The 23401-nt window shown below is 41.5% G+C and overlaps 1 protein-coding gene across 14 annotated transcripts in view; it reads left to right on the top strand.

The window, feature by feature from the left end:
- Positions 1-23401, top strand: part of PHKA2 (phosphorylase kinase regulatory subunit alpha 2) — an 81916-nt gene that overhangs the window by 6794 nt on the left and 51721 nt on the right. For all 14 annotated transcript variants that reach the window (XR_003431294.1, XR_003431295.1, XM_027099724.1 and 11 more), the window contains exon 2: positions 22623-22781. Coding sequence is in view for 12 of the 14 variants with exons in the window: in XM_027099724.1 (XP_026955525.1) it covers positions 22623-22781 (159 nt within the window). In the remaining 2 variants the exon portion in view is untranslated. The remainder of the gene's footprint in view (positions 1-22622; positions 22782-23401) is intronic.

Genomic DNA, 23401 nt, shown 5'->3' with positions numbered 1-23401 from the left:
AGAGCAGTGGTTGGGTGGAGATGTGAGCTTGAGAGGGGTTTATTTGAGAAATTATATATCTGGTAGAAATGATCCAGTAGATAGGGAAAAACTGATAATGCAAGAGTGAGAGTGGGAATTACTGGAGCAGAGATAGTTTATCCATCAAAACAAGAGGGAAGGCAGGGTACGCGGGCTCAGTGTTCTCTTTTGATTGCTTCTGCTTTCTCAGTGAAACACAAGGCACCGTCATTAGCCGAGAGTGAAGTTGGAGAGGAGTTATCAGAGGTTTGAGGAGAGGGGAGAAGGTTTGAAATTGTCCTTTAGGAGAAGAAGGGAATGGATGGTCCAGGGATTTCTAGCATGATTGTTGGACAGCATTAAGGGTCCTTAATTTCAAGCAAGTTCAACCAGTATGGCTGTGTTTTTTTTTCCAGCTGCGCAGGTGCACCCCCAGCGGTAGGCAAAGAGTCACATTTAACCAGAGCTCGGGTTTTTGCGTGGTGACTACAATGGAGTGAGAGAGGGGCAAGAGATTAACAGATAACCCCTATCTTAAATAAACTGTTTCAGATAAAAGATAAAGAGGGATAACTACCAACTCCTTTTATGTGGCCAATATCCCAAGATACCATAGTCAAACAAGACGTAATGAGAAATATTATTTATGGAGGAAATTCACTTATAAATATTGATGCAAAAATATAAAGTAAATTATTAATAAAATGAAGCCAGCAATGTATTAAAAATACAGCATAATCAAGTAAAGTTTATGTCAGTAACACCAGGAAATTTTCTTTAAGAAAATCTATTAATATAACTTACCATATTAATAAAGGAAAAAAAGCCTTCAACTTTATCTGTAACATTTTATTTCTTTTTTAAAAAAGGAAGGAATTTGTACCGTTCCTTCATGGTGGAATGCTTTCATTTGTTGGATCTGAGTGATGGGTATTGGTTATATTGTTCTCTCTGCTTTCCTGTATGTTCGAGATTTTATTAAGTTGTAAAAATTAAGGCCGTATTAATAAACATAGTCTAGGAGTAACCCAGGAGTCAGCTTGGATTTCTTCTTTTCCCTCATGCCCCACCAAAAAGTGAGAGAATGTCCTAATGAATTAGATCACCAAAATCTCTCTGCGCTCCACCCACTTCTGTCCCTGTCCACTGCCCCCACCCGAGTCCAGGCCACCATCATCTCATGCCTGGACTGCCCCTCTAGCCTCCTGATTAGTTCCTTGCTTCCACTCTTGGCCCCTCATCCCCAGCAGTAAGCAACCTTACATCAGGCACCAGACTACACTGCTCTCCTGCCTACAACTTGCCATGGCTTTCGTCACTCCTAGAATAAAATGCAGAGTTCTATCAAACTTTGCAGTCCAGCTGCAGCCTAGCTCACCAGCTTCTCACGCACCATCAGTGGTGTGCTGGTAAATGCTTAACAGCTGGCTCAGCTGACTTGAAAACGTGACTTTGTCAAGAGCCATACCAGGAGGGAGAAAATGAGAGAAAACCACCCCCAATCTCTCATGCCCAACAGCAAACTCTTGATCTTTCCCAACAAATCTGGGTACCACCACCCATTTGGAGCCCCAAGTCAGCAACCCAGGAGTCTTTTTGGTCCCTTCTTTCTTCCTTTCCCACCTGTATCTATTCCATCACCAAGCTTTGCTGATTCTATCTCCTGAACGTCTCTCGAATCCATCTGCTGCTTCTCCTCTGCTCTACCGTCACCGCCCTCCTTGTCTAAGCTGCCAGCCTTGCTAGTCTCTACCCCGGTACTAGCTTCCCAGCCTGTTTTCTCTCTGCAGCTACTCTCAGTCCCCTCCCGGTATTTCTCCTGACTGCAGCCAAAGTGGTCTTTTCCAAAGCAGGTATGCTCTCCTGCTGCACCCTCACTCTGGGTAACATCTTAACCTCTCTTCCACCCCGGCTCCACCGGGGGAGCCCTCCCTCCCCTCCCTCCTTGATGCCCTCACAGCATGACACACATCCCCTTTGCTGCACGCAACCGAGTTGGAATTTTACATCTATTTGTGTGACTTAAAATGAATGAATTCCCACTAGGCTATAAAGTCCGCTGCACAGGACCAAGGATTTCTTTTTAATTACCATTTTGTCCTTAGCACTTAGTGTCTGGCAGTTGTAGAGATTTTAAAAACAGTTGTTGATTGAATGAATAAATGAATGAATTAAAATGCTTAAACCACATAGTCTCTGTGCTGTAGTATGTGCAGTTAACAAATGACCACCGCTCTTGTTATTATTATTCATCAGACCTCTACCATACAACCATCATTTGGGGATTCTTAGAACCTAATTGTATGTCCATAAAAAGAGACTGGGCCAGAGTTGCTGCAACCTATCCGTTGTCCTTAGTTCAGTTTAATCTAGCAGGAATTTATTTAATAGTCAAGATGGGAATGAGAACAGTTGTGGGCCAGGGCATACACAAGCATTCCCAGCAGCCCTGAGTCCAAAAAGGGCAGAAATGACATTTTTCGTCCGTAGTCAGAAAGGGACTGTCTGACAGATGGTTGTCTGGTCTGTGTGTCGAAGATTCGAGAAAGAGAGCACTTGATAGATAACCTAGTATCAACCCCAGCCCTGCCTTCTGCCATCTCCCACTTCAGTTCTTTTTAGGTGCAGCCAGGAGGGGGGCTTTTGCTGTGCTCTTTTCAGGACAGCCTTTAAATATTTTAGTGCCAGATAAAAACATTAGAGTAATTCAATGAAAAAAGTCCTTGAATCTTCCATTTACAAATAAAGGACCATAATAGACCCGTACGAGGGAAATCTCTCCCAAGTTTCGCAGGGATCTAAAAGGTCATGTAGATCACCTAATCTCCTTTTACAGTTGAAGAATACCAGCCAAGGGAGTTGAGGGGACCTTTTTCAAGGTCATCCGTTTGGTGAGCTGACAGCCCCGTGATAAGTGCTCCGTCTTGTTGGAAACAGGCCAAAGACTAGAGATAAATACTTTAGACATACCAGATTGCTGTGAAATAAAGTTATTCACTAATAGAGTGAAGTAAATATCACATCTGCCTCATAATAGGTAGGGAGAACATAATGTTCATAAAATACATTTAGAGAAGTGTTCCTTAATCAAATGGGTTACAGACCCATTTGAGAATTTGATGATGGGTGAATATCTTATCTTCTCCTGGGAAAAATGCTCACATAAAAGTTCCAGGAGTCTAAGGATCTCCAGCTCCCTGCCCCCACAAAGCCCATCTATGGACTCCCGGAGAGCCCAGAGGCAGAGTGACAGGTGTGATGCCACCATGCTCTGAACCCGAACCTGATGGAATAAAAGTCATTGAAAATATCAAATGGTGACATTTGCAATTTTCCTGTTCAGGTGAAAGGTTACTAGTGTGGCACCCAGTAATCCCTTGATACCTGGGACTTCAGGCGTGGCCAGGAGGATTCTGACAGCCCTACTGAGTTTGAATGTGTTCTATAAGTTTCCACAACACCAGGCTAAGGACTGATACCTCAAGCTAAGGAATTGGCAAGAGAGTCAAAGAATTAAAATCTCCTAAAAGAGTGGTAAAGTCATTTGCACATTTGATTGTAGCTGAGGGGCCCAGAATGGTTTCTGTGAAGTTTGAAAGTTTTAAGATGAGCACTGGGATCTGGAACGAAGCTAGAACAAAGCTAAAATGAAGTGGATGCCTGCAGCGCTTGGCCTCCGACCCAGTTTGTTTCCCTGTAAGCCATCACTCAGTCGTATGAGATGATACAGATGCGTCGGCCCAGGGCAGCTTGCAGCCTGTGCTTTATTTGTGAACCCAGAGGGGGAAATCTAATCGGCAGCAATTTAGAAAAAGACATCATTTGCAAGTGAAAATTGCACACCTGTGATCTCCTTAGGTAAAGCATGAGGCTGTTGCATGTTAGAGCTTAAATTTTCAACAGTATTCTCTGAAAGCTTGAGGTTTACATATCAAATTATGCAAAACCTATCTTTTTTTTTTTTTTTTTTTTTTTTTTTGCGGTGCGCGGGCCTCTCACTGTTGTGGCCTCTCCCATTGCGGAGCACAGGCTCCGGACGCGCAGGCTCAGTGGCCATGGCTCACGGGCCCAGCCGCTCCGCGGCACGTGGGATCTTCCCGGACCGGGGCATGAACCCGTGTCCCCTGCATCGGCAGGCGGACTCTCAACCACTGCACCACCAGGGAAGCCCGAAACCTATCTTTTAAACTAATGGAAAAGGGGCTTCCCTGGTGGCACAGTGGTTAAGAATCCGCCTGCCAGTGCACGGGACATGGGTTCGAGCCCCGGTCCGGGAAGATCCACATGCCGCGGAGCAGCTAAGCCCGTGAGCCACAAATACTGAGCCTGCGCTCTAGAGCCCGCGATCCGCAACTACTGAAGCCCGTGTGCCTACAGCCTGTGCTCTGCAACAAGAGAAGCCACCGCAGTGAGAAGCCCGCACATCGCAACAAAGAGTAGACCCCGCTCGCCGCAACTAGAGAAAGCCCGCGTGCAGCAATGAAGACCCAACGCAGCTAAAAATAAGTAAATAAAATAAATCTATTAAAAAGTAAATAATAAATAAATAATGGAAAAAAGAAGGGTTACTCACACAACCAGTAGTCTCAATTACAGATGCAGTCATTTTAAAACCAATGCTGCTGTCATTCCCACTTTAAAAAACCTCTCCCAAGTCCAAGGCATTGCCCTTCCCCATCTCCTTTAACATTTCAAACAGTTGCTAGAACAAAATTCCCATACAACAAATGAATTTAACCAGTTTTCGGAGTTTTTGTAATAGAAATTCTCACATTCTATTTTTTGCTTTACCAGCACAGGGGCGGTAGGGAACAGGGGGCTGGGGGAGTAATCATGTATTTTCAACATTTATCTTAGTTTCTTTTGGGCATTGCATTTGAATAATTGAACAGTATATTCCTCCCTTGGAACTGAGCAAGTTGGTGGGATGCACTAAGCGATTTTAATCCAAAGGAAAGAGGTCTAAGGGTAGGAGTTAGCCAGAGGCCTCTGACCTCTGTCCCTTGGAGCATAGGAAAAGGAGCTTCAGGAAGGCTTCATGGAGAAGGGAGCATGTGAAGGAGAGGCGTTTGCTGGAGAGCATTACAGGCGGGGAGAAGAGTGTGTGCACAGGCCCAGAAGTGCGAGAGCAGAGCATGTGCAGGAAATACTAATTGGGGTTTTCTGGGGAGCTAAGGAGGGAGCGACGGGTGATGAGGCGGGATGTGAGAGGAAGAGCCAGCACATGATGAGCCTTGTATGGCTACCCAAGGGACTTCGGTTCTATCTTGTAGGGTCGGAGAATTCTGAGCAGGGCAGTGAAGGCTTGAGATTCTAGGTCTTTCAGTGACCTCCCTTTGTGGAGGATGGATTGGAAGGAAAGCAGTACTAGAGGTAGAGAGATCAGTAAGGAGCTATTCCGATTTTCTTTTGGGACGGAGGGAGGGGAAGAAGGAATCTATCCTCTCTGTGCCGTTTTTGGTGGGTAGATGACAGCATCCATCTGTGTGCCCTCCAGGTAGAAACTGAACTGCAAAATGTTAAATTAAGTAGTTTGGTGCTACCATCTAGCTTATGTATTTTACCTTAATATTGCCTCAATCTTAGATTTCTTTAATAGCATCAAATGTTTTTACGGTATCTAGTTCACTGTGGCCAGTTAATAGGCATTTGTAGTTGTATCTGTCAGGATTCTTTCAGATGTAACTGACACAAACCCACCTCAAATGGCCTTTAAGCACAAAAGAGAATTTATTGCTCAAATAACTGAAAATCCCAAGCGACTGGGCTAGGTTCAGGCATGGCTGGATTTAGGAGCTCAAATGACCAAGTATATCTCTTTGTATTACTTGGCCCTGTTTGACTCAGAGTGGGCTTTATTCTCTGGCAGGCTCATCTCAGGTGGTGGCAGAAGTGGTCCCTTGGCAGCTCCAGGTTATAGTCTTTCAGATTGGTGCCCTCTGTAGAAAGCAAGCTTTTCCTATAGTGCCCCTAGAGAAAGTCCTGACTGTGCATGGCTCTCAGTTGGTCCAGCTTGGGTCGTGTGCACATCCCTGAACTGTGCCTAGATTGGCCAGGCTGGGTCACACGTCCTTCCCTGCAGCTGGGGTTGTGGCCAGGGGTCAGGCAGTTATGGGATCAACCCTGCCTCCCCTCCCCAGAACCACTACTGAATCAGAGCAGGGGAAATTATAGGCCATTACCAGAAAAGGGGGGAACAGTTACTGGATAGGCAGAGGCAACAGTGGTTTCCATTAGAATGGGGATGAAGTAAAGGGCCCGAGGGGTCCCGACCCATGGTCTCCAGTCTGCTTCGAACCCTCCTTTTTATACAAAAGGAAACCAAGGGCCAGAGAAGTTAAGTAATTCGCTCAAGATCACATAGCTGATAAGTGGCAGAGCAGATTTGAACCCAGGTGTATCTTACACAGTGTGGGGGCTGTGGCCTTAAACACTGCATTATGTTCCATGCCTCCCTTGAGGAACGGCCTTCAGGGACCTTCTGCACAAATAATACCAGAGACTGAGCTCACATTACCTACAACCCTGTCCATTCTATTTGGAAAATTCTAAATATTAGGAAGCTCTTACGTTGAGTTGAAATCTGACTTGAGTTGAATAGCCAAAAAAATCAAATCCCTCTTTCAGAGGACAACCTTTCAGCAATTTGAAGATGCTAACTTGCTCTCCCTTAAACCTTCTCTAAACACCCTATTCTCCCTTCATGAGCTGTGGCTCTCAGCCTCTTCATAGCCCTGACCAACCTCTGGGTATGTTCCAGGTAGGGAATATCCCTTTTCAAACATGGTGTTTGGCAGTGACAGTATGCCAGGTGTGCTCTGCCAGGCTGGCAGTTCAGTGAGACGCTCATTTCCCTTGTTCTGAAAACTCTACTTCCATTAACATAGCCTTGATTTTTTGGTATCCACTCACATGCTGTTCGTAGGTCGTTCGTTGTTAAAACTTGCAGGCAGTGTTGTATAGTTGAAATTTCTTGTACCTAAATACTGGGGCAAGATGTGGCTGGGTCAAAGGGTAGCTGCTGGGATGGGGGAGTGGGGGGGTGATTTGGAAAAAAGAGAAGAGGTTCTGTTTAAAGAGTTGTTGGGGCCCTGGGAGTGGGAGTGTATGTGTAAAGGGAGCTGAGTCATCTCAAATGTGTGGGAATGATTGCTACTAAAATTAGTTAAGCAGACATTTATTGAACACGTAAGCCCAATAAATAAATTCTTGTTGAATTGTATCTAGTTTTGTTTCCACCTGTTTTCTAAGTCCTTAAGTGTTCTGCTGTTCTGGGTCAGCATCCACTTTGCAGCCCTTACCTGCCCCTCCTCTCACATGCACACGCCTTCTTAGGAGCAGTGGATGCCACCTTTTCAACATCGCTGCTCTCTTCTGTTGTTAATCCTCCCCATCCCCTGATTGCTCTCAGTATCATCTTGGTATTGCCACCAACCAAGAAGATTGTATAAGTGTTGTTTCTTGAGCGTATATGACGAAGACCTGAGCTTTTATTATCTTTATTTTTCAGGTTGATAATTTTAACATTGAATATATGTTTTTAAACTACATACCCACCACCCTAGGGAGCCATGTACACTGTCTTCTTCGGTCATCTTGTACCACTGTACCGTTACCCTCAGTGAAATTCACTGCCCTAACTTCTGCCTCCTTAAACTTCACCTCTGTCCTTTGAGTTTACTATTCTCCGTTTCACCCATCTCATCTCTGAATCTAGGGATAAGCCATTTCCTATGCTTGAAGCAGCTCCCCTGTTTTACCCACTTTTCTACTTATAAAGCAAAAATGAGGATTTACCACCTGTTTGAATCATTCCCAAGATTCATGCTTCTTCAGAGTTTCCTAAAGAAAGACTACAGTTCTATGAATTTTAAAACATGTATAGAGTCACGTAACCACCACCATAATCAAAATACAAAGCAGTTCCTTCGACTAAAAAATCTCCCTCCTGCTACCTCTTTATAGTCACACATTCCACCCAACCCTAATCTCTAGAAACCGCTGATTTGTTCTGTGTCACTATAGTTTTGTCTTTTCAAGATTGTCATGTAAGTGGAATCATATGGTATGTAACCTTTGAGAGTGGCTTCTTTCACTTAGTATAATGCCCCCGAGATTCATCCAAGCTGTCGTGTGTATCAGTAGTTTGTTCTTTTTCATTGCCGAGTAGTATTCATTATATGGACATATCACAGTGTGTTTATCCATTCACCCGTTGAAGGAAATTTGAGTTATTTACAGTTTCTGGCAGTTATGGATCGAGCTGCTTTAAACATGCATGTAGAGGTTTGCATTTCTCTAGGGTAAATACTTAGGAGCAGGTTTGCTGGGTCATAGGGTAAGTGTCTGTTTAACTTCATTAGAAATCGCCAAACTCTTTTCTAGAATGGCAGCACTATTTTGCATTCCCACCAACAGTGTATGAGGATTCAAGTGGCTCTATGCCCCTGTTAACGCTTAGTATTGACATTAGTTTTTCTATACTTTAAATTTTCATTTATTTACTTATTTATTGAAGTATACTTGATTTACAATGTTGTGTTTCTGGTGTACAGCAAAGTGACTCAGTTATATATATACATATTCTTTTTCATATTCTTTTCCATTATGGTTTATTACAGGATATTGAATATAGTTCCCTGTGCTATACAGTAGGACCTTGTTGTTTATCTATTATATATATAGTAGTTTGTATCTGCTCATTCCAAACTCCTAATTTATCCCTCCCCACCTCCTTTTCCCTCTGGTAACCATAAGTTTATTTTCTATGTCTGTGAGTCTGTTTCTCTTTTGTAAATAAGTTCATTTGTATCATATTTTAGATTCCACATGCAAGTGATATATGGTATTTGTCTTTCTCTTCTGACTTACTTAGTATGATAATCTCTAAGTCCATCCATGTTGCTGCATATGGCATTATTTCATTATTTTTTATGGGAGAGTAGTATTCCATTGTCTGTGTATACACACACACACACACACACACACACACACACACACACACAAACACACACACATATATATATCACCCATCTTCTTTATCCATTCATCTGTTGATGGACATTTAGGTTGCTTCCATGTCTTGGCTATTGTAAGTAGTGCTGCTGTGAACATTGGGGTGAATGTATCTTTTCAAATTACAGTTTTCTCCAGATATCTGCCCAGGAGTGGGATTGCTGGATCACACGGTAGCTGTCTTTCTAGTTTTTTAAGGAACCTCCATACTGTTTTCCATAGTGGCTGTACCAGTTTACATTCCCACCAACAGTGTAGGACGGTTCCCTTTTCTCCGTACCCTCTCTGGCATTTGTTATTTGTAGACTTTGATGATGGCCATTCTGACTGGTATGAGGTGATACCTCATTGTAGTTTTGATTTTTTTTTAATTAATTTATTTTTGGCTGTGTTGGGTCTTCATTGCTGTGCTCAGGCGTTCTCTAGCTGCACTGAGTAGGAGCTACTCTTCGTGACAGTGTGTGAGCTTCTTGTTGCAGTGGGTTCTCTTGTTGCGAGCACAGGCTCTAGGAACGCAGGCTTCAGTAGTTGTGGCTCGTGGGCTGTAGAGCGCAGGCTCAGTTGTTGTGGCACACGGGCTTAGTTGCTCTGCGTCATGTGGGGTCTTCCCAGACCAGGGCTCAAACCTGTGTCCCCTGCATTGGCAGGCGGATTCTTAACCACTGTGCCACCAGGGAAGTCCCTAGTTTTGATTTTAATAATTAGCAATGTTGAGTATCTTTTCATGTGTCTGTTGGCTATCTGTATGTCTTCTTTGGAGAAATGCCTCTTTAGGTCTTCTGCCCATTTTTTGATTGGGTTGTTTGTTTTTTTGTTATTGAGTTGTATGAGCTGTTTGTATATTTTAGAAATTAAGCCCTTGTCAGTTGCATCATTTGCAAATATTTTCTCCCATTCCGTAGGTTGTCTTTTCATTTTGTTTATGGTTTCCTTTGCTGTGCAAAAGCTTGTAAGTTTGATTTGGTTCCATTTGTTATATTTGCTTTTATTTCTCTTGTCTTGGGAGACTGATCTAAGAAAACATTCTTACATTTATGTCAGAGAATGTTTTGCCTGTGTTCTTTTCTAGGATTTTTATGGTGTCATGTTTTATATTTAAGTCTTTAAGCCATTTTGAGTTTATTTTTGTGTATGGTGTGAGGGAGTGTTCTAACTTCATTGATTTATATGTGACTGTCCAGCTTGCCCAGCACCACTCGCTGACGAGATTGTCTTTTCTCCATTGTATATTCTTCCCTCCTTTGCTGAAGATTAATTGATCATAGGTGTGTGGATTTATTTCTGGGCTCTCTATTCTGTTTCATTGATCCATATGTCTGTTTTTGTGCCAAGTACCATGTTGTTTTGATTACTGTAGCTTTGTAGTATAGTCTGAAATCAGGGTGGGTTATACCTCCAGCTTTGTTCTTTTTCCTCAGGCTTATTTTGGCAATTCTAGGTCTTTTGTAGTTCCACATAAATTTTAGGATTATTTGTTCTAGTTCTGTGAAAAAGGTCATGGATAATTTGATAGTGATCGCATTTAATCTGTAGATTGCTTTGGGGAGTATGGCCATTTTAACAATATTCTTCCAATCCAGGAGCATGGGATATCTTTCCATTTCTTTGAATCATCTGTAATTTCCTTAATCAATGTTTTATAGTTCTCAGCACATAAGTCTTTCACCTCCTTGGTCAGGTTTATTCCTAGATATTTTTTATTTTTATTATTATTTTGCGGTACGCGGGCCTCTCACTGCTGTGGCCTCTCCCGCTGCGGAGCACAGGCTCCGGATGCGCAGGCTCAGCGGCCATGGCCCACAGGCCCAGCCGCTCCACGGCATGTGGGATCCTCCTGGACCAGGGCACGAACCTGCGTCTTCTGCATCAGCAGGCGGACTCTAAACCACTGCGCCACCAGGGAAGCCCCCTAGATATTTTTTTTATGTGATTTTAAAAGGGGTTGTTTTTTACTTTGCCTTTCTGATATTTCATTGTTTGTGTAAAGAAATGCAAAAGATTTCTGTTTGTTAATCTTGTATCCTGCTACCTTGCTGAATTCGTTTATTAGTTCTACTAGTTTTTGTGTGGAGTCTTAAGGGTTTTCTGTATATAGTATCATGTTATCTGCATATAATGACAGTTTTACCTCTTCCCTTCCAATTTGGATACCTTTTATTTCTTTTTCTTGTCTGACTGCTGTGGCTAGGACTTCCAATACTATGTTGAAGAGAAGTGAGAGTGGGCATCCTTCTCTTGTTCCAGATTTTAGTGGGAAGGCTTTCAGGTTTTCACCATTGAGTCTTATGTTGGCTGTGGATTTGTCATAAATAGCTTTTATTATGTTGAGATATGTTCCCTCTATACCCACTTCGGTAAGAGTTTTTAACATGAATAGATGTTGAATTTTATCAAATGCTTTTTTTGCATCTGTTGAAATGATCATGTGGTTTGGCACTATTTTTTTATTTTAGCCATTTCAATAGGTAGGTAGTGCTATCTCACAGTGGTTTTAATTTGCATTTCCTTAATAGCTAATGATGTTGGCCTTTTAAAAAAATTTTTATTTATCTATTTTTGGCTGCGTTGGGTCTTCATTGCTGCACACGGGCTTTCTCTGTGGCGAGCAGGGGCTGCTCTTCATTGCAGTGCACGTGCTTCTTGTTGCAGTGGCTTCTCTTGTTGTGGAGCACGGGCTCTAGGCACGCGGGCTTCAGTAGTTGTGGTTCACAGGCCCTAGAGTGCGGGCTCAGTAGTTGTGGCGCACTGGCTTAGTTGCTCCATGGCATGTGGGATCTTCCTGGACTAGGGCTCGAACTCGTGTCCCCTGCATTGGCAGACAGATTCTTAACCAATGTGCCAACAGGGAAGCCCTTTTCAAGTTTTTTTTCAACCAATTTTTAAATAAGTTGTTTTCTTACTGTTGAGTTTTGAGAGTTCTTTCCATATGCTGGATACAATTCCCTTGTTGAACATGTGACTTGCAAATAGTTTCTCCCAGTCTATAGCTTGTCTTTTTATCTCTTAAGTGTCTTTCACAGAGAAAAAGGTTTTAATTTTGATAAAGTCCAGTTTATCGATTTTTCTTCTATGGATGGTGCTTTTGGTGTCATGGCTAATTTTGCCTAATTTTAAGTCATGAAGATTTTTCTTCTATGTTTTCTTTCTTTTTAAAATTATTTTATTTATCTATATTTGGCTGCCTTGGGTCGTCGTTGCTGTGTGCAGGCTTTCTCTAGTTGTGGCGAGCGGGGGCTGCTCATTGTTGTGATGTGCGGGCTTCTCATTGCGGTGGCTTCTCTTTGTTGCAGAGCACAGGCTCTAGGCACGTGGCCTGCAGTAGTTGTGGCACGTGGGCTCAGTAGTTGTGGCTCGCGGGCCCTAGAGCACGGGCTCAGTAGTTGTGCCGCATGGGCTTAGTTGCTCTGTGGCATGTGGGATCTTCCCAGACCAGGGCTCAAACCTGTATCCCCTGCGTTGGCAGGCAGATTCTTAACAACTGCGCCACCAGGGAAGTCCCATCTTCTATGTTTTCTTACAGAAGTTTTATAGGTTTACATTTTACATTTAGATCTCTGATCCATTTTGAGTTAACGTTGTGTAAGATGTGGGATTTAGATTCAGATTCATTTTCTTGCATATGGATGTTCATTTGTTCCAATACCATTTATTAAAAAGACTGTTCTTTCTCCCTTTGTGTTTAGACCTTTGTCAAAGGTCAATTTGTCATATGTGTGTGGATCTACTTCTGGTCTCTATTCTTTTCTAGGCCCTATGTCTGTATCCCTTTTCCTCTTGTTAGGTGCACACACATTTAGGATTATTATATCTTCATAGGAACTGACCCTTTCATTATTATGTAACATCTCTCTGTATCCCTGGTCGTTTTCTTTGCTGTGAAGTCTACTTTGTCTGATGTTAATATCTCAATTCGTTTCCCCTCTTCTCCCTATGCTGAAGAGTAGGATTTCAGTTTATTACTTTAACAATTTTTTTATAAGCCCCAAAGCAAAAGGCAAGTAATTCATCACCATTTTAATCTCTGAGCACTTTAGATTCAGTAATGATTCGGCTGTGGAGGCGGCAGGTGGGGGTGTTTCCCAGCCCATCACAGCTAGCAGGTGACGTCACCATGACAGCATAGTTGTTCACAATTATTCATATAATAATTGTTCACATAGAGGGCAGACAGCAGAAGCAAGAAGAACTACAATTCTGCAGCCTGTGGAAGGAAAACCACATTCACGGAAAGAGAGACAAAATGAAAAGGCAGAGGACTTTGTACCAGATGAGGGAACAAGATAAACCCCAGAAAAACAACTAAATGAAGTGGTGATAGGCAACCTTCCAGAAAAAGAATTCAGAATAATGATAGTGAAGATGACCCAGGACCTTGGAAAAAGAATGGAGGCAAAGATGGAGAAGATGCAAGAAATGTTTAACAGAGACCTAGAAGAATTAAAGAACAAACACCTGGAAGAATTAAAGAACAAACAAACAGAGATGAACAGTACAGTAACTGAAATGAAAAATACACTAGAAGGAATCAATACCAGAATAACTGAGGCAGAAGAACGGATAAGTGACCTGGAAGACAAAATGGTGGAGTTCACTGCTGCGGAACAGAATAAAGAAAAAAGAATGAAAAGAAATGAAGACAGCCTAAGAGACATCTGGGACAACATTAAATGCAACAACATTCGCATTAAAGGGGTCCCAGAAGGAGAAGAGACAGAGGAAGGACCCGAGAAAATATTTGAAGAGATTGCAGTCAAAAACTTCCCTAATATGGGAAAGGAAATAGCCACCCAAGTCCAGGAAGCACAGAGAGTCCCAGGCAGGATAAACCCAAGGGAAACACACCAAGACATATAGTAATCAAATAGACAAAAATTAAAGACAAAGAAAAATCATTGAAATCATAAGGGGAACACGACATAACATATAAGGGAACTCCTATAAGGTTAACAGCTGATTTCTCAGCAGAAACTCTACAAGCCAGAAGGGAGTAGCATTATATATTTAAAGTGATGAAAGGGAAGAACCTACAACCAAGATTACTCTACCCGGCAAGGACCTCATTCAGATTCGACAGAGAAATCAAAAGCTTTACGGACAAGCAAAAGCGAAGAGAATTCAGCACCACCAAACAAGCTCTACAACAAATGCTAAAGGAACTTCACTAAGTGGGAAACACAAGAGAATAATAGGGCCTACAAAAAGAAACCCATAACAATTAAGAAAATGGTTATAGGAACATACATATCGATAATTACCTTAAACGTGAATGGATTAAATGCTCCAACCAAAAGACACATGCTCGCTGAATGGATACAAAAACAATATATATATTATATATATATATAGTGTATATATATATATATAAAATATATATATATACATATATATGTATATACGTATATACAATATATATATGGTATATATATATTGTATATACATATATGTGTATATATATATATACCATATATATGTTGTCTACAAGAGACCCACTTCAGACCTAGGGACACACACAGACTGAAAGTGAGGGGATGGAAACAGATATTCCATGCAAATGGAAATCAAAAGAAAGCTGGAGTAGCTATACTCATATCAGACAAAATAGACTTTAAAATAAAGAATGCTACAAGAGACAAGGAAGGACACTACATCATGATCAAGGGATCAATCCAAGAAGAAGATATAACAATTATATATGCACCCAACATAGGAGCACCTCAATACATAAGGCAACTGCTAACACCTGTAAAACAGGAAATCGACAGTAACACAATAATGGTGGGGGACTTTAACACCTCACTTACACCAATGGACAGATCATCCAGACAGAAAATTAATAAGGAAACAGAAGCTTTTAATGACACAAGAGACCAGATAGATTTAATTGATATTTATAGGACATTCCATCCCAAAACAGCACGTTACACTTTCTTCTCAAGTGTGCACAGAACATTCTCCAGGATAGATCACATCTTGGGTCACAAATCAAGCCTCAGTAAATTTAAGAAAATTGAAATCATATCAAGTACCTTTTCTGACCACAATGCTATGAGATTAGAAATCAATTACAAGGAAAAAAGCATAAATAACACAAACACATGGAGGCTAAACAATACATTACTAAACAAGCAAGAGATCACTGAAGAAATCAGAGGAAATCAAAAAATACCTACAGACAGATTACAACGAAAACACGACGATCCAAAACCTATGGCATGCAGCAAAAGCAGTTCTACGAGGGAAGTTTATAGCAATACCAGCCTACCTCAAGAAACAAGAAAAGTCTCAAATAAACAATCTAACCTTCCACCTAAAGGAACTAGAGAAAGAAGAAGAAACAAAACCCAAAATTAGTAGAAGGAAAGATATCATAAAGATCAGAGCAGAAATAAATGAAATAGAAACAAAGGAAACAATAGCAAGGATCAATAAAACTAAAACCTGGTTCTTTGAGAAGATAAACAAAATTGATAAACCTTTAGCCAGACTCATCAAGACAAAGAAGGAGAGGACTCAACTCAATAAAATTAGAAAAGAAAAAGGAGAAGTTGCAGCGGACACCACAGAAACACAAAGCATCATAAGAGACTACTACAAGCAACTCTATGCCAATAAAACGGACAACCTGGAAGAAATGGACAAATTCTTAGAAAGGTATAACCTTCCAAGGCTGAACCAGGAAGAAATAGAAAATATGAACAGACCAATCACAAGTAATGAAATTGAAACTGTGATTAAAAATCTTCCAACAAACAAAAGTCCAGGCCCAGATGGCTTCACAGGTGAATTCTATCAAACATTTAGAGAAGAGCTAACACCTGTCCTTCTCAAACTCTTCCAAAAAATTGCGAAGGAAGGAACACTCCCAGACTCCTTCTATGAGGCCACCGTCACCCTGATACCAAAACGAGACAAAGATACAACAAAAAAAGGAAATTATACACCAATATCACTGATGATTGTAGATGCAAAAATCCTCAACAAAATACTAGCAAACAGAATCCAACAACACATTAAAAGGATCATACACCATGGTCAAGTGGGATTTATCCCAGGGATACACAGATTCTTCAGTATATGCAAATCAATACATGTGATACACCATATTAACAAATTTATGAATAAAAACCATATGACCATCTCAATACATGCAGAAAAAGCTTTTGAAAAAATTCAACACCCATGTATGATAGAAACTCTCCAGAAAGTGGACATAGATAGAAACTACCTCAACATAAAAAGGGCATATACAACAAACGCACAGCAAACATCATTCTCAATGGTGAAAAACTGAAAGCATTTCCTCTAAGATCAGGAAGAAGACAAGGATGTCCACTCTCGCCACTCTTATTTAACATAGTTTTGGAAGTCCTAGCCATGGCAATCAGAGAAGAAAAAGAAATAAAAGGAATACAAATTGGAAAAGAAGAAGTAAAACTGTCACTGTTTGCAGATGACATGACACTATACATAGAGAATCCTAAAACTACCACCAGAAAACTACTAGAGCTAATCAATGAATTTGGTAAAGTTGCAGAATACAAAATTTATTTATTTATTTATTATTATTTTTAAAAATTTATTTTTGGCCGCATTGGGTCTTCATTGCTGCACGTGGGCTTTCTCTAGCTGTGGCAAGAGGGGGCTACTCTTCATTGCGGTGTGTGGGCTTCTCATTATGGTGGCTTCTCTTGTTGTGGAGCATGGGCTCTAGGCACGCGGGCTTCAGTAGTTGTGGCTTGTGGGCTTTAGGGCACAGGCTCAGTAGTTGTAGTGCACGGGCTTAGCTGCTCCGTGGCATGTGGGATCTTACCAGACCAGGGTTCGAATCTGTGTCCCCTGCATTGGCAGGCGGATTCTTAACCACTGCGCCACCAGGGAAGCCCTGCAGGATACAAAGTTAATGCACAGAAATCTCTTGCATTCCTATACACTAACAACGAAAGATCAGAAAGAGAAATTAAGGAAACAGTCCCATTCACCATTGCAACAAAAAGAATAAAATACCTAGGAATACACCTACTTAAGGAGGTAAAAGACCTGTACACAGAAAATTGTAAGACACTGATGAAAGAAATCAAAGATGACACAAACAGATGGAGAACTATACCATGTTCTCGGATTGGAAGAATCAATATTGTGAAAATGACTATACTATCCAAAGCAGTCTACAGATTCAATGCAATCCCTATCAAATTACCAGTGGCATTTTTTACAGAACTAGAACAAAAAAGTTTTAAAATTTGTATGGAGACACAAAAGATCCTGAATAGCCAAAGCAGTCTTGAGGGAAAAAAACGGAGCTGGAGGAATCAGACTCCACGACTTCACACTGTACTACAAAGCTACAGTAATCAAGACAGGATGGGACTGGCACAAAAACAGAAATATAGATCAATGCAACAGGATAGAAAGCCCAGAGATAAACCCACGCACCTATGGTCAACTCATCTACGACAAAGGAGGCAAGGATACACAATGGAGAAAAGACTGTCTCTTCAACAAGTGGTGCTGGGAAAACTGGACAGCTACATGTAAAAGAATGAAATTAGAACACTCTCTAACACCATACACAAAAAATAGACTCAAAGTAGATTAGAGACCTAAATGTAAGACCAGACACTTTAAAAGTCTTAGTTGAAAACATAGTAAGAACACTCTGTGACATAAATCATAGCAAGATCTTTTTTGATCCACCTCCTAGAGTAATGGAAATAAAAACAAAAATTAACAAATGGGACCTAATGAAACTTAAAAGCTTTTGAAAAGAAACCTACAAACGACAAAAAGACAACCCTCAGAATGGGAGAAAATATTTGCAAACAAGTCAACAGACAAAGGATTAATCTCCAAAATATATAAACAGCTCATGCAGCTCAATATTAAAAAAACAAACAACCCAATCAAGAAATGGGCAGAAGGCCTAAATAGACATTTCTCCAAAGAAGACATACAGATGGCCAAGAAGCACGTGAAAAGCTGCTCAACATCACTAATTATTAGAGAAATGCCAATCAAAACTACAATGAGGTATCACCTCACACCAGTCAGAATGGCCATCATCAGAAAATCTACAAACGACAAATGCTGGAGAGGGTGTGGAGAAAGGGAACCCTCTTGCACTGTTGGTGGGAATGTAAATTGATACAGCCACTCTGGAGAACAGTATGGAGGTTCCTTAAAGAACTAAAAATAGAATTACCATATGATCCAACAGTCCCACTACTGGGCATGTACCCAGAGAAAACCATAATTCAAAAAGATACATGCACCGCACTGTTCATTGCAGCACTGTTTACAGTAGCCAGGTCATGGAAGCAACCTAAGTGTCCATGTACAGGTGAATGGGTAAAGAAGATGTGGCACATATGTACAGTGGAATATTACTCAGCCATAAAAAGAAACAAAATTGAGTTATTTGTAGTGAGGTGGATGGACCTAGAGTCTGTCATACAGAGTGAAGTCAGTCAGAAAGAAAAACAAATACCGTATGCTATCACATATATATGAAATCAAAAAAATGGTTATGAAGAACCTAGGGGCAGGACAAGAATAAAGATGCAGACGTAGCAAACGGACTTGAGGACACGGGGAGGGGGAAGGGTAAGCTGGGATGAAGTGAGAGAGTGGCATGGACATATATACACTACCAAATGTAGAATAGATAGCTAGTGGGAAGCAGCTGCATAGCACAGGGAGATCAGCTCGGTGCTTGGTGACCACCTAGAGGGGTGGGATAGGGAAGGTCGGAGGGAGGGAGACGCAAAGGAGAGGAGATATGGGGATGTATGTATATGTGTAGCTGATTCATTTTGTTATACAGCAGAAACTAACACACCATTGTAAAGCAATTATACTCCAATAAAGATGTTAAAAAAAAGTACATATATACAATGGAATATTACTCAGCCATAAAATGGAATGAAATTAGGTCATTTGTAGAGAAATGGATGGATCTAGAGACTGGCATACAGAGTGAAGTAAGTCAGAAAGAGAAAAACAAATATTGTATATTAACGCATATATGTGGAACCTAGAAAAATGGTACAGATGAACCCGTTTGCAGGGCAGAAATAGAGACACAGATGTAGAGAAAAAATGTATGGACACCAAGGGGGGAAAATGGCGGGGGTGGTGGTGGTGGTGGGATGAATTGGGAGATTGGCATTGACACGGATACACTAATATGTATAAAATAAACTGTATAAAAAAGTAAATAAAATAAAATTCAGCAATTCAAAAATAAAAAGTATTACTGAAGTGTCTAAGGCAGGTACAGATTTTGTGATGTTGGTCAGCTTTTAATATTCATAACTTGTGATTTCTTTCCTTGGTTTAAATAAATATAATTTTCCTACCTGAAAAGTAATAGTAATAATAATTATTCACATAATGGTTGTTCACAGTTATTTGCTTCTCACTCCTGGGAGAGGCTTCCACATCCTTACCCTGTGGAACTTAGGAATGGCCATGTGACTTGCTTTCAACAATGAGACGTGAGAGGAAGTGATATGTGTCAGTTCTAACCAGCAGCTGTAAGAGGCAGCTCATCGTTCACTGTCTGTCTTCTCCTCTGCCATGAGATGGGCAGTGTTGTGGGCATAAGGCTGTCCCAGTAGCCTGGTTCCTAGATGGAAGGTAACACAGAGCAGAACCACAGCTGAAAAGGGATGGACACAAGACATGGGCGAGAAATATAAGCCACCAAGATTTTAGTGTTGTTATGACAGTATAGGGGCCAAGCCCTGGGCCCAGTCCATTCTAAGCCTTAGGGTCCTACCCTTTTTTCCCATAAACAGGAGCCAGGAAAGGCACTTCCCCTAAATTAGAAATGAACAAATGTTGGAGAGGGGCTGACAAATGACTGGATTTAAAAGAGAAACTGCCCAGCTGTTGGCCCCTTGCCCTTGATGAAGCACGGTTTATGTTAGGCTCATCTGTTCTGGACCTCTTCTTCTACAGTTTAAGGATGTCATTGTCAGTTCCCCTACAGCAGGAGTGCTGAGTCCCAGTGCAGGTCTGTGCTACCTCCTCTAATACTGCATTGGGACACTACCGTTGACTCTTTGTAGCTCTCCTCGTAGCTGCCCCCTCCTCTTCCTATAAGGGCGCTAATCCCCTTCATGAGAGCTCTGCCCACATGACCTGATTATCTCCCAAAGGCCCCACTTTCAAATACTGTCACATTGGGAATTAGATTTCAACGTATGAATTTTGGGGAGACACAGGCTTTCAGTTCATAATAGTAGGTATTCCTTTTGCTGAGTGCAGCAGCACTCTAATTTAACATGGCTTGTGTATGCAGTTTTGAATATGGGAATCCCCTGAAACACCCAGACTGCTTCTCTGTAGTGGAATGAGGCTGAGACAGTTTAGCTCTGGGTGGGGATGAACTAATCCACTTATAGTTAAACCCAAACTAAAGAACCAAAGAGGTGACTTTCAGTTAACAGTGACATTTCATAATCCAAACCACACTTGGCGCTGTGTAAGCAGTCACTGCTGTGTCATTGGAAGGCTGTTTGTCTCAGTGGACTCACGGTTGATGGGTACGCCAGGAAGGGGCTGAGTTCTTTCTGTGCACCTCCTGATGGTTTCCTGCCCTGAGTTTATCCAACAGGACCCAGAACAGATAAAGATGCTTATGCTATACCTTGTTGGTGCATAGTGATTTTTTAAAAAAGAACTCCAATAGTCCACTATTGGAATGACTCACACCGTCCCTCAGCCATTCCTAGACTTCACTTCTGGTTGACTTTAATATCATTGATCTGTAGTTGTTGGCTGTAGAACAGTGTCAATACACTGAATGCTGCTGCCCCTGAAGGCCCATCAGTTGCGTTTTAGATGTTTTTGAAGAGGGCATAGATTAAAGAGGAAGTTAAATATTTAATTCCTTAGGTGGGATCATCTGAAACTATGCCAATATTTTTTTTACCCAGTAACCTTGGCAGTATCACTTTGAAAGTACCCAGCAGCGTTTTTTAATGAGCCCTCTTGTAAATAATTTGGTACCCTTTTGAATAATAATTTAAGCTGGCAGGGTTCTGATTGCTATGATGTATTTTATTAGATACATATTTCTTTGCATAATTTCAGGAAAGTCAACAGAGGCTTTATCTTTATGTGACTCTTTTCCTATCTTATCCATTTTATTTCTAGGCACAGAGTTTATTAAGACTAGATTCTTAAAAAAGTAATAGCTTTATTGAGATATAATTTACTCACCATACAATTCATCTAGCATGTACAATTTAATGGGTTTTAGCATATTCACAGAGTTGTACATCATAACCACAGTCAAGTTTAGAACGTTTTCATCACCCCCAGAAAGGAAAAAACCTGTTAGCAGTCACTCACTCACTCACTCACTCACTCCCTCCCCATTTCCTCCCATCCCACTCCTACCCACAGCCCTAGACAACTACTAATCTACTTTCTATCTCTATAGATTTCCTATTCTGGACATTCTGTACAATTGGAATCATACAGTATGTAGACTTTTGTGACTGACTTCTTAGTGTAATGTTTTCAAGGTTCATCCATGCTGTAGCATGTATTAGTACTTCATTCCTTTTTATTGCTGAATAATATTTCATTGTTCGTATGGATCACATTTTGTTTATCCATTTATCAGTTGATGGACACTTGGGTTGTTTCCTCTTTTGGGCTACTATGAATAATGCTGTGATGAACATTTGTGTACACTTTTTGTGAAGGTCTGGCTTTTTAGTGACTCAGCTGCCCTTTTAAATACTGGTGATACCATAGCTACATAGGAACCCTGATGGCCACCCCCTTTTAAAAATAATTAATTAATTAATTTTTGGCTGCGTTGGGTCTTTGTTGCTTTGCTTGGGCTTTTCTCTAGTTGCGGCGAGCGGGGGCTACTCTTCGTTGCGGTGTGCAGGCTTCTCATTGCGGTGGCTTCTCTTGTTGTGGAGCACGGGCTCTAGGCGCGCAGCCTCAGTAGTTGTGGCTCGCGGGCTCTAGAGCGCATGCTCAGTATTTGTGGCGCACGGGCTTAGTTGCTCCGCAGCACGTGGGATCCTCCCGGACCAGGGATCGAACCCATGCCCCCTGCACTGGCAGGCGGATTCCCAACCACTGTGCCACCAGGGAAGCCCCTGATGGCCCCTTGCTCGGCACCTCCTTTTTAAGGTCGGTGGCTTCCCCGGTCACACAGAGCTAGAGTGGTAGAGTGGGGCCTCTTGCTCCCATGTTCAGTGCTTTACTAAATGGTGTGGAAACACAAAGGGAGAGGAAGATCTAATTGTGTAATGCACATTTGTAAAAGCCTTGAAGGCTTTTTCTGTTTGCTGTTTCTTCTGTTCGTTACTTACAACAGTATGGTCTGGTCTGAAAGCCAAAGAACAAGTACTCACAAGTTAGAAGATCCCTCAGAGATTTTTTTAGTCTAATATCCTCATTATACAGATGAGAAAACCAAAGCCTAGAAAAAGTGATGTCATTTCTCACCCAAGATCACACTGTTGGTGGCAGGGTCTCTTCACTTCTCATCCCGGCCCTCGTGCCCCGATTAGGGTGAGCGTTCATTGCCCAGGAGCTAGGTGAAAGGCCGTGCTGAATCGTTTTGTCTTCTCTGATAGAATCCCGTCACGGGGCTGCTGTCAGCCAGTCACGAGCAGAAGGACGCCTGGGTGCGGGATAACATCTACAGCATCCTGGCTGTGTGGGGCCTGGGCATGGCCTACCGCAAGAATGCTGACCGCGATGAGGACAAAGCCAAGGCCTACGAGTTGGAGCAGGTAAGGCTGACTGGCAGCCGTGGCTTGGCCGCTCAGCACCTTTTCCTTGAACTGAAAAGCCTACAAGGAGGTAGCTGTGTGTGCAAAACAGTCTGGTACAGGCTTCTCCTCCATTTCTGCTATAGTATATTTTGGGGAGGCACTTTGGTGGTCTCAGCCTCTCATGTGTCTCTCCTTTTGCGATTTTTCCCTCCATAAAAAAACAACAAAAAATCGCACTGAATAGACATCCAAATTTCTAACTAGCTACATTTCTCTCACACGTGCTCTGTCAATTTTATACATACTTATATACAAGATGTCATTGTAAACTAATATGATAGTTTTTAAAGAGTCAGCACACCAGAACTACACATTCCAAAGTGTATACTCTTTGGAGTAATCATGTTGAAAGGATATTTATCCAAACATTATTGCCACTGCTTAAAACATGTTTGGAATTTCCTTTAAAAATGCCTTTCAGTTTGAGTCATTCTAAAGCAGTCTTTTTAATTTATAGTCACCCTTTAATTTTGAACCACATTGGTGGTGTCCAATTTTTGTGCCTGTGTTACCATACAGCACAATGAGGACCTTTTATTGTTTTCCAAAATTAGGAACCAGCATACCCACCAAAGCGA

The sequence above is a fragment of the Aethalodelphis obliquidens genome, unplaced genomic scaffold (genome assembly GCF_003676395.1).
Source record: "Aethalodelphis obliquidens isolate GAN/ISIS:26980383/991018 unplaced genomic scaffold, ASM367639v1 scaffold137, whole genome shotgun sequence".
NCBI classification, from domain to species: domain Eukaryota; kingdom Metazoa; phylum Chordata; class Mammalia; order Artiodactyla; family Delphinidae; genus Aethalodelphis; species Aethalodelphis obliquidens.
The sequence above is the reverse complement of the archived record's forward strand: the minus strand, read 5'-3'. Positions and strand labels throughout refer to the sequence as shown.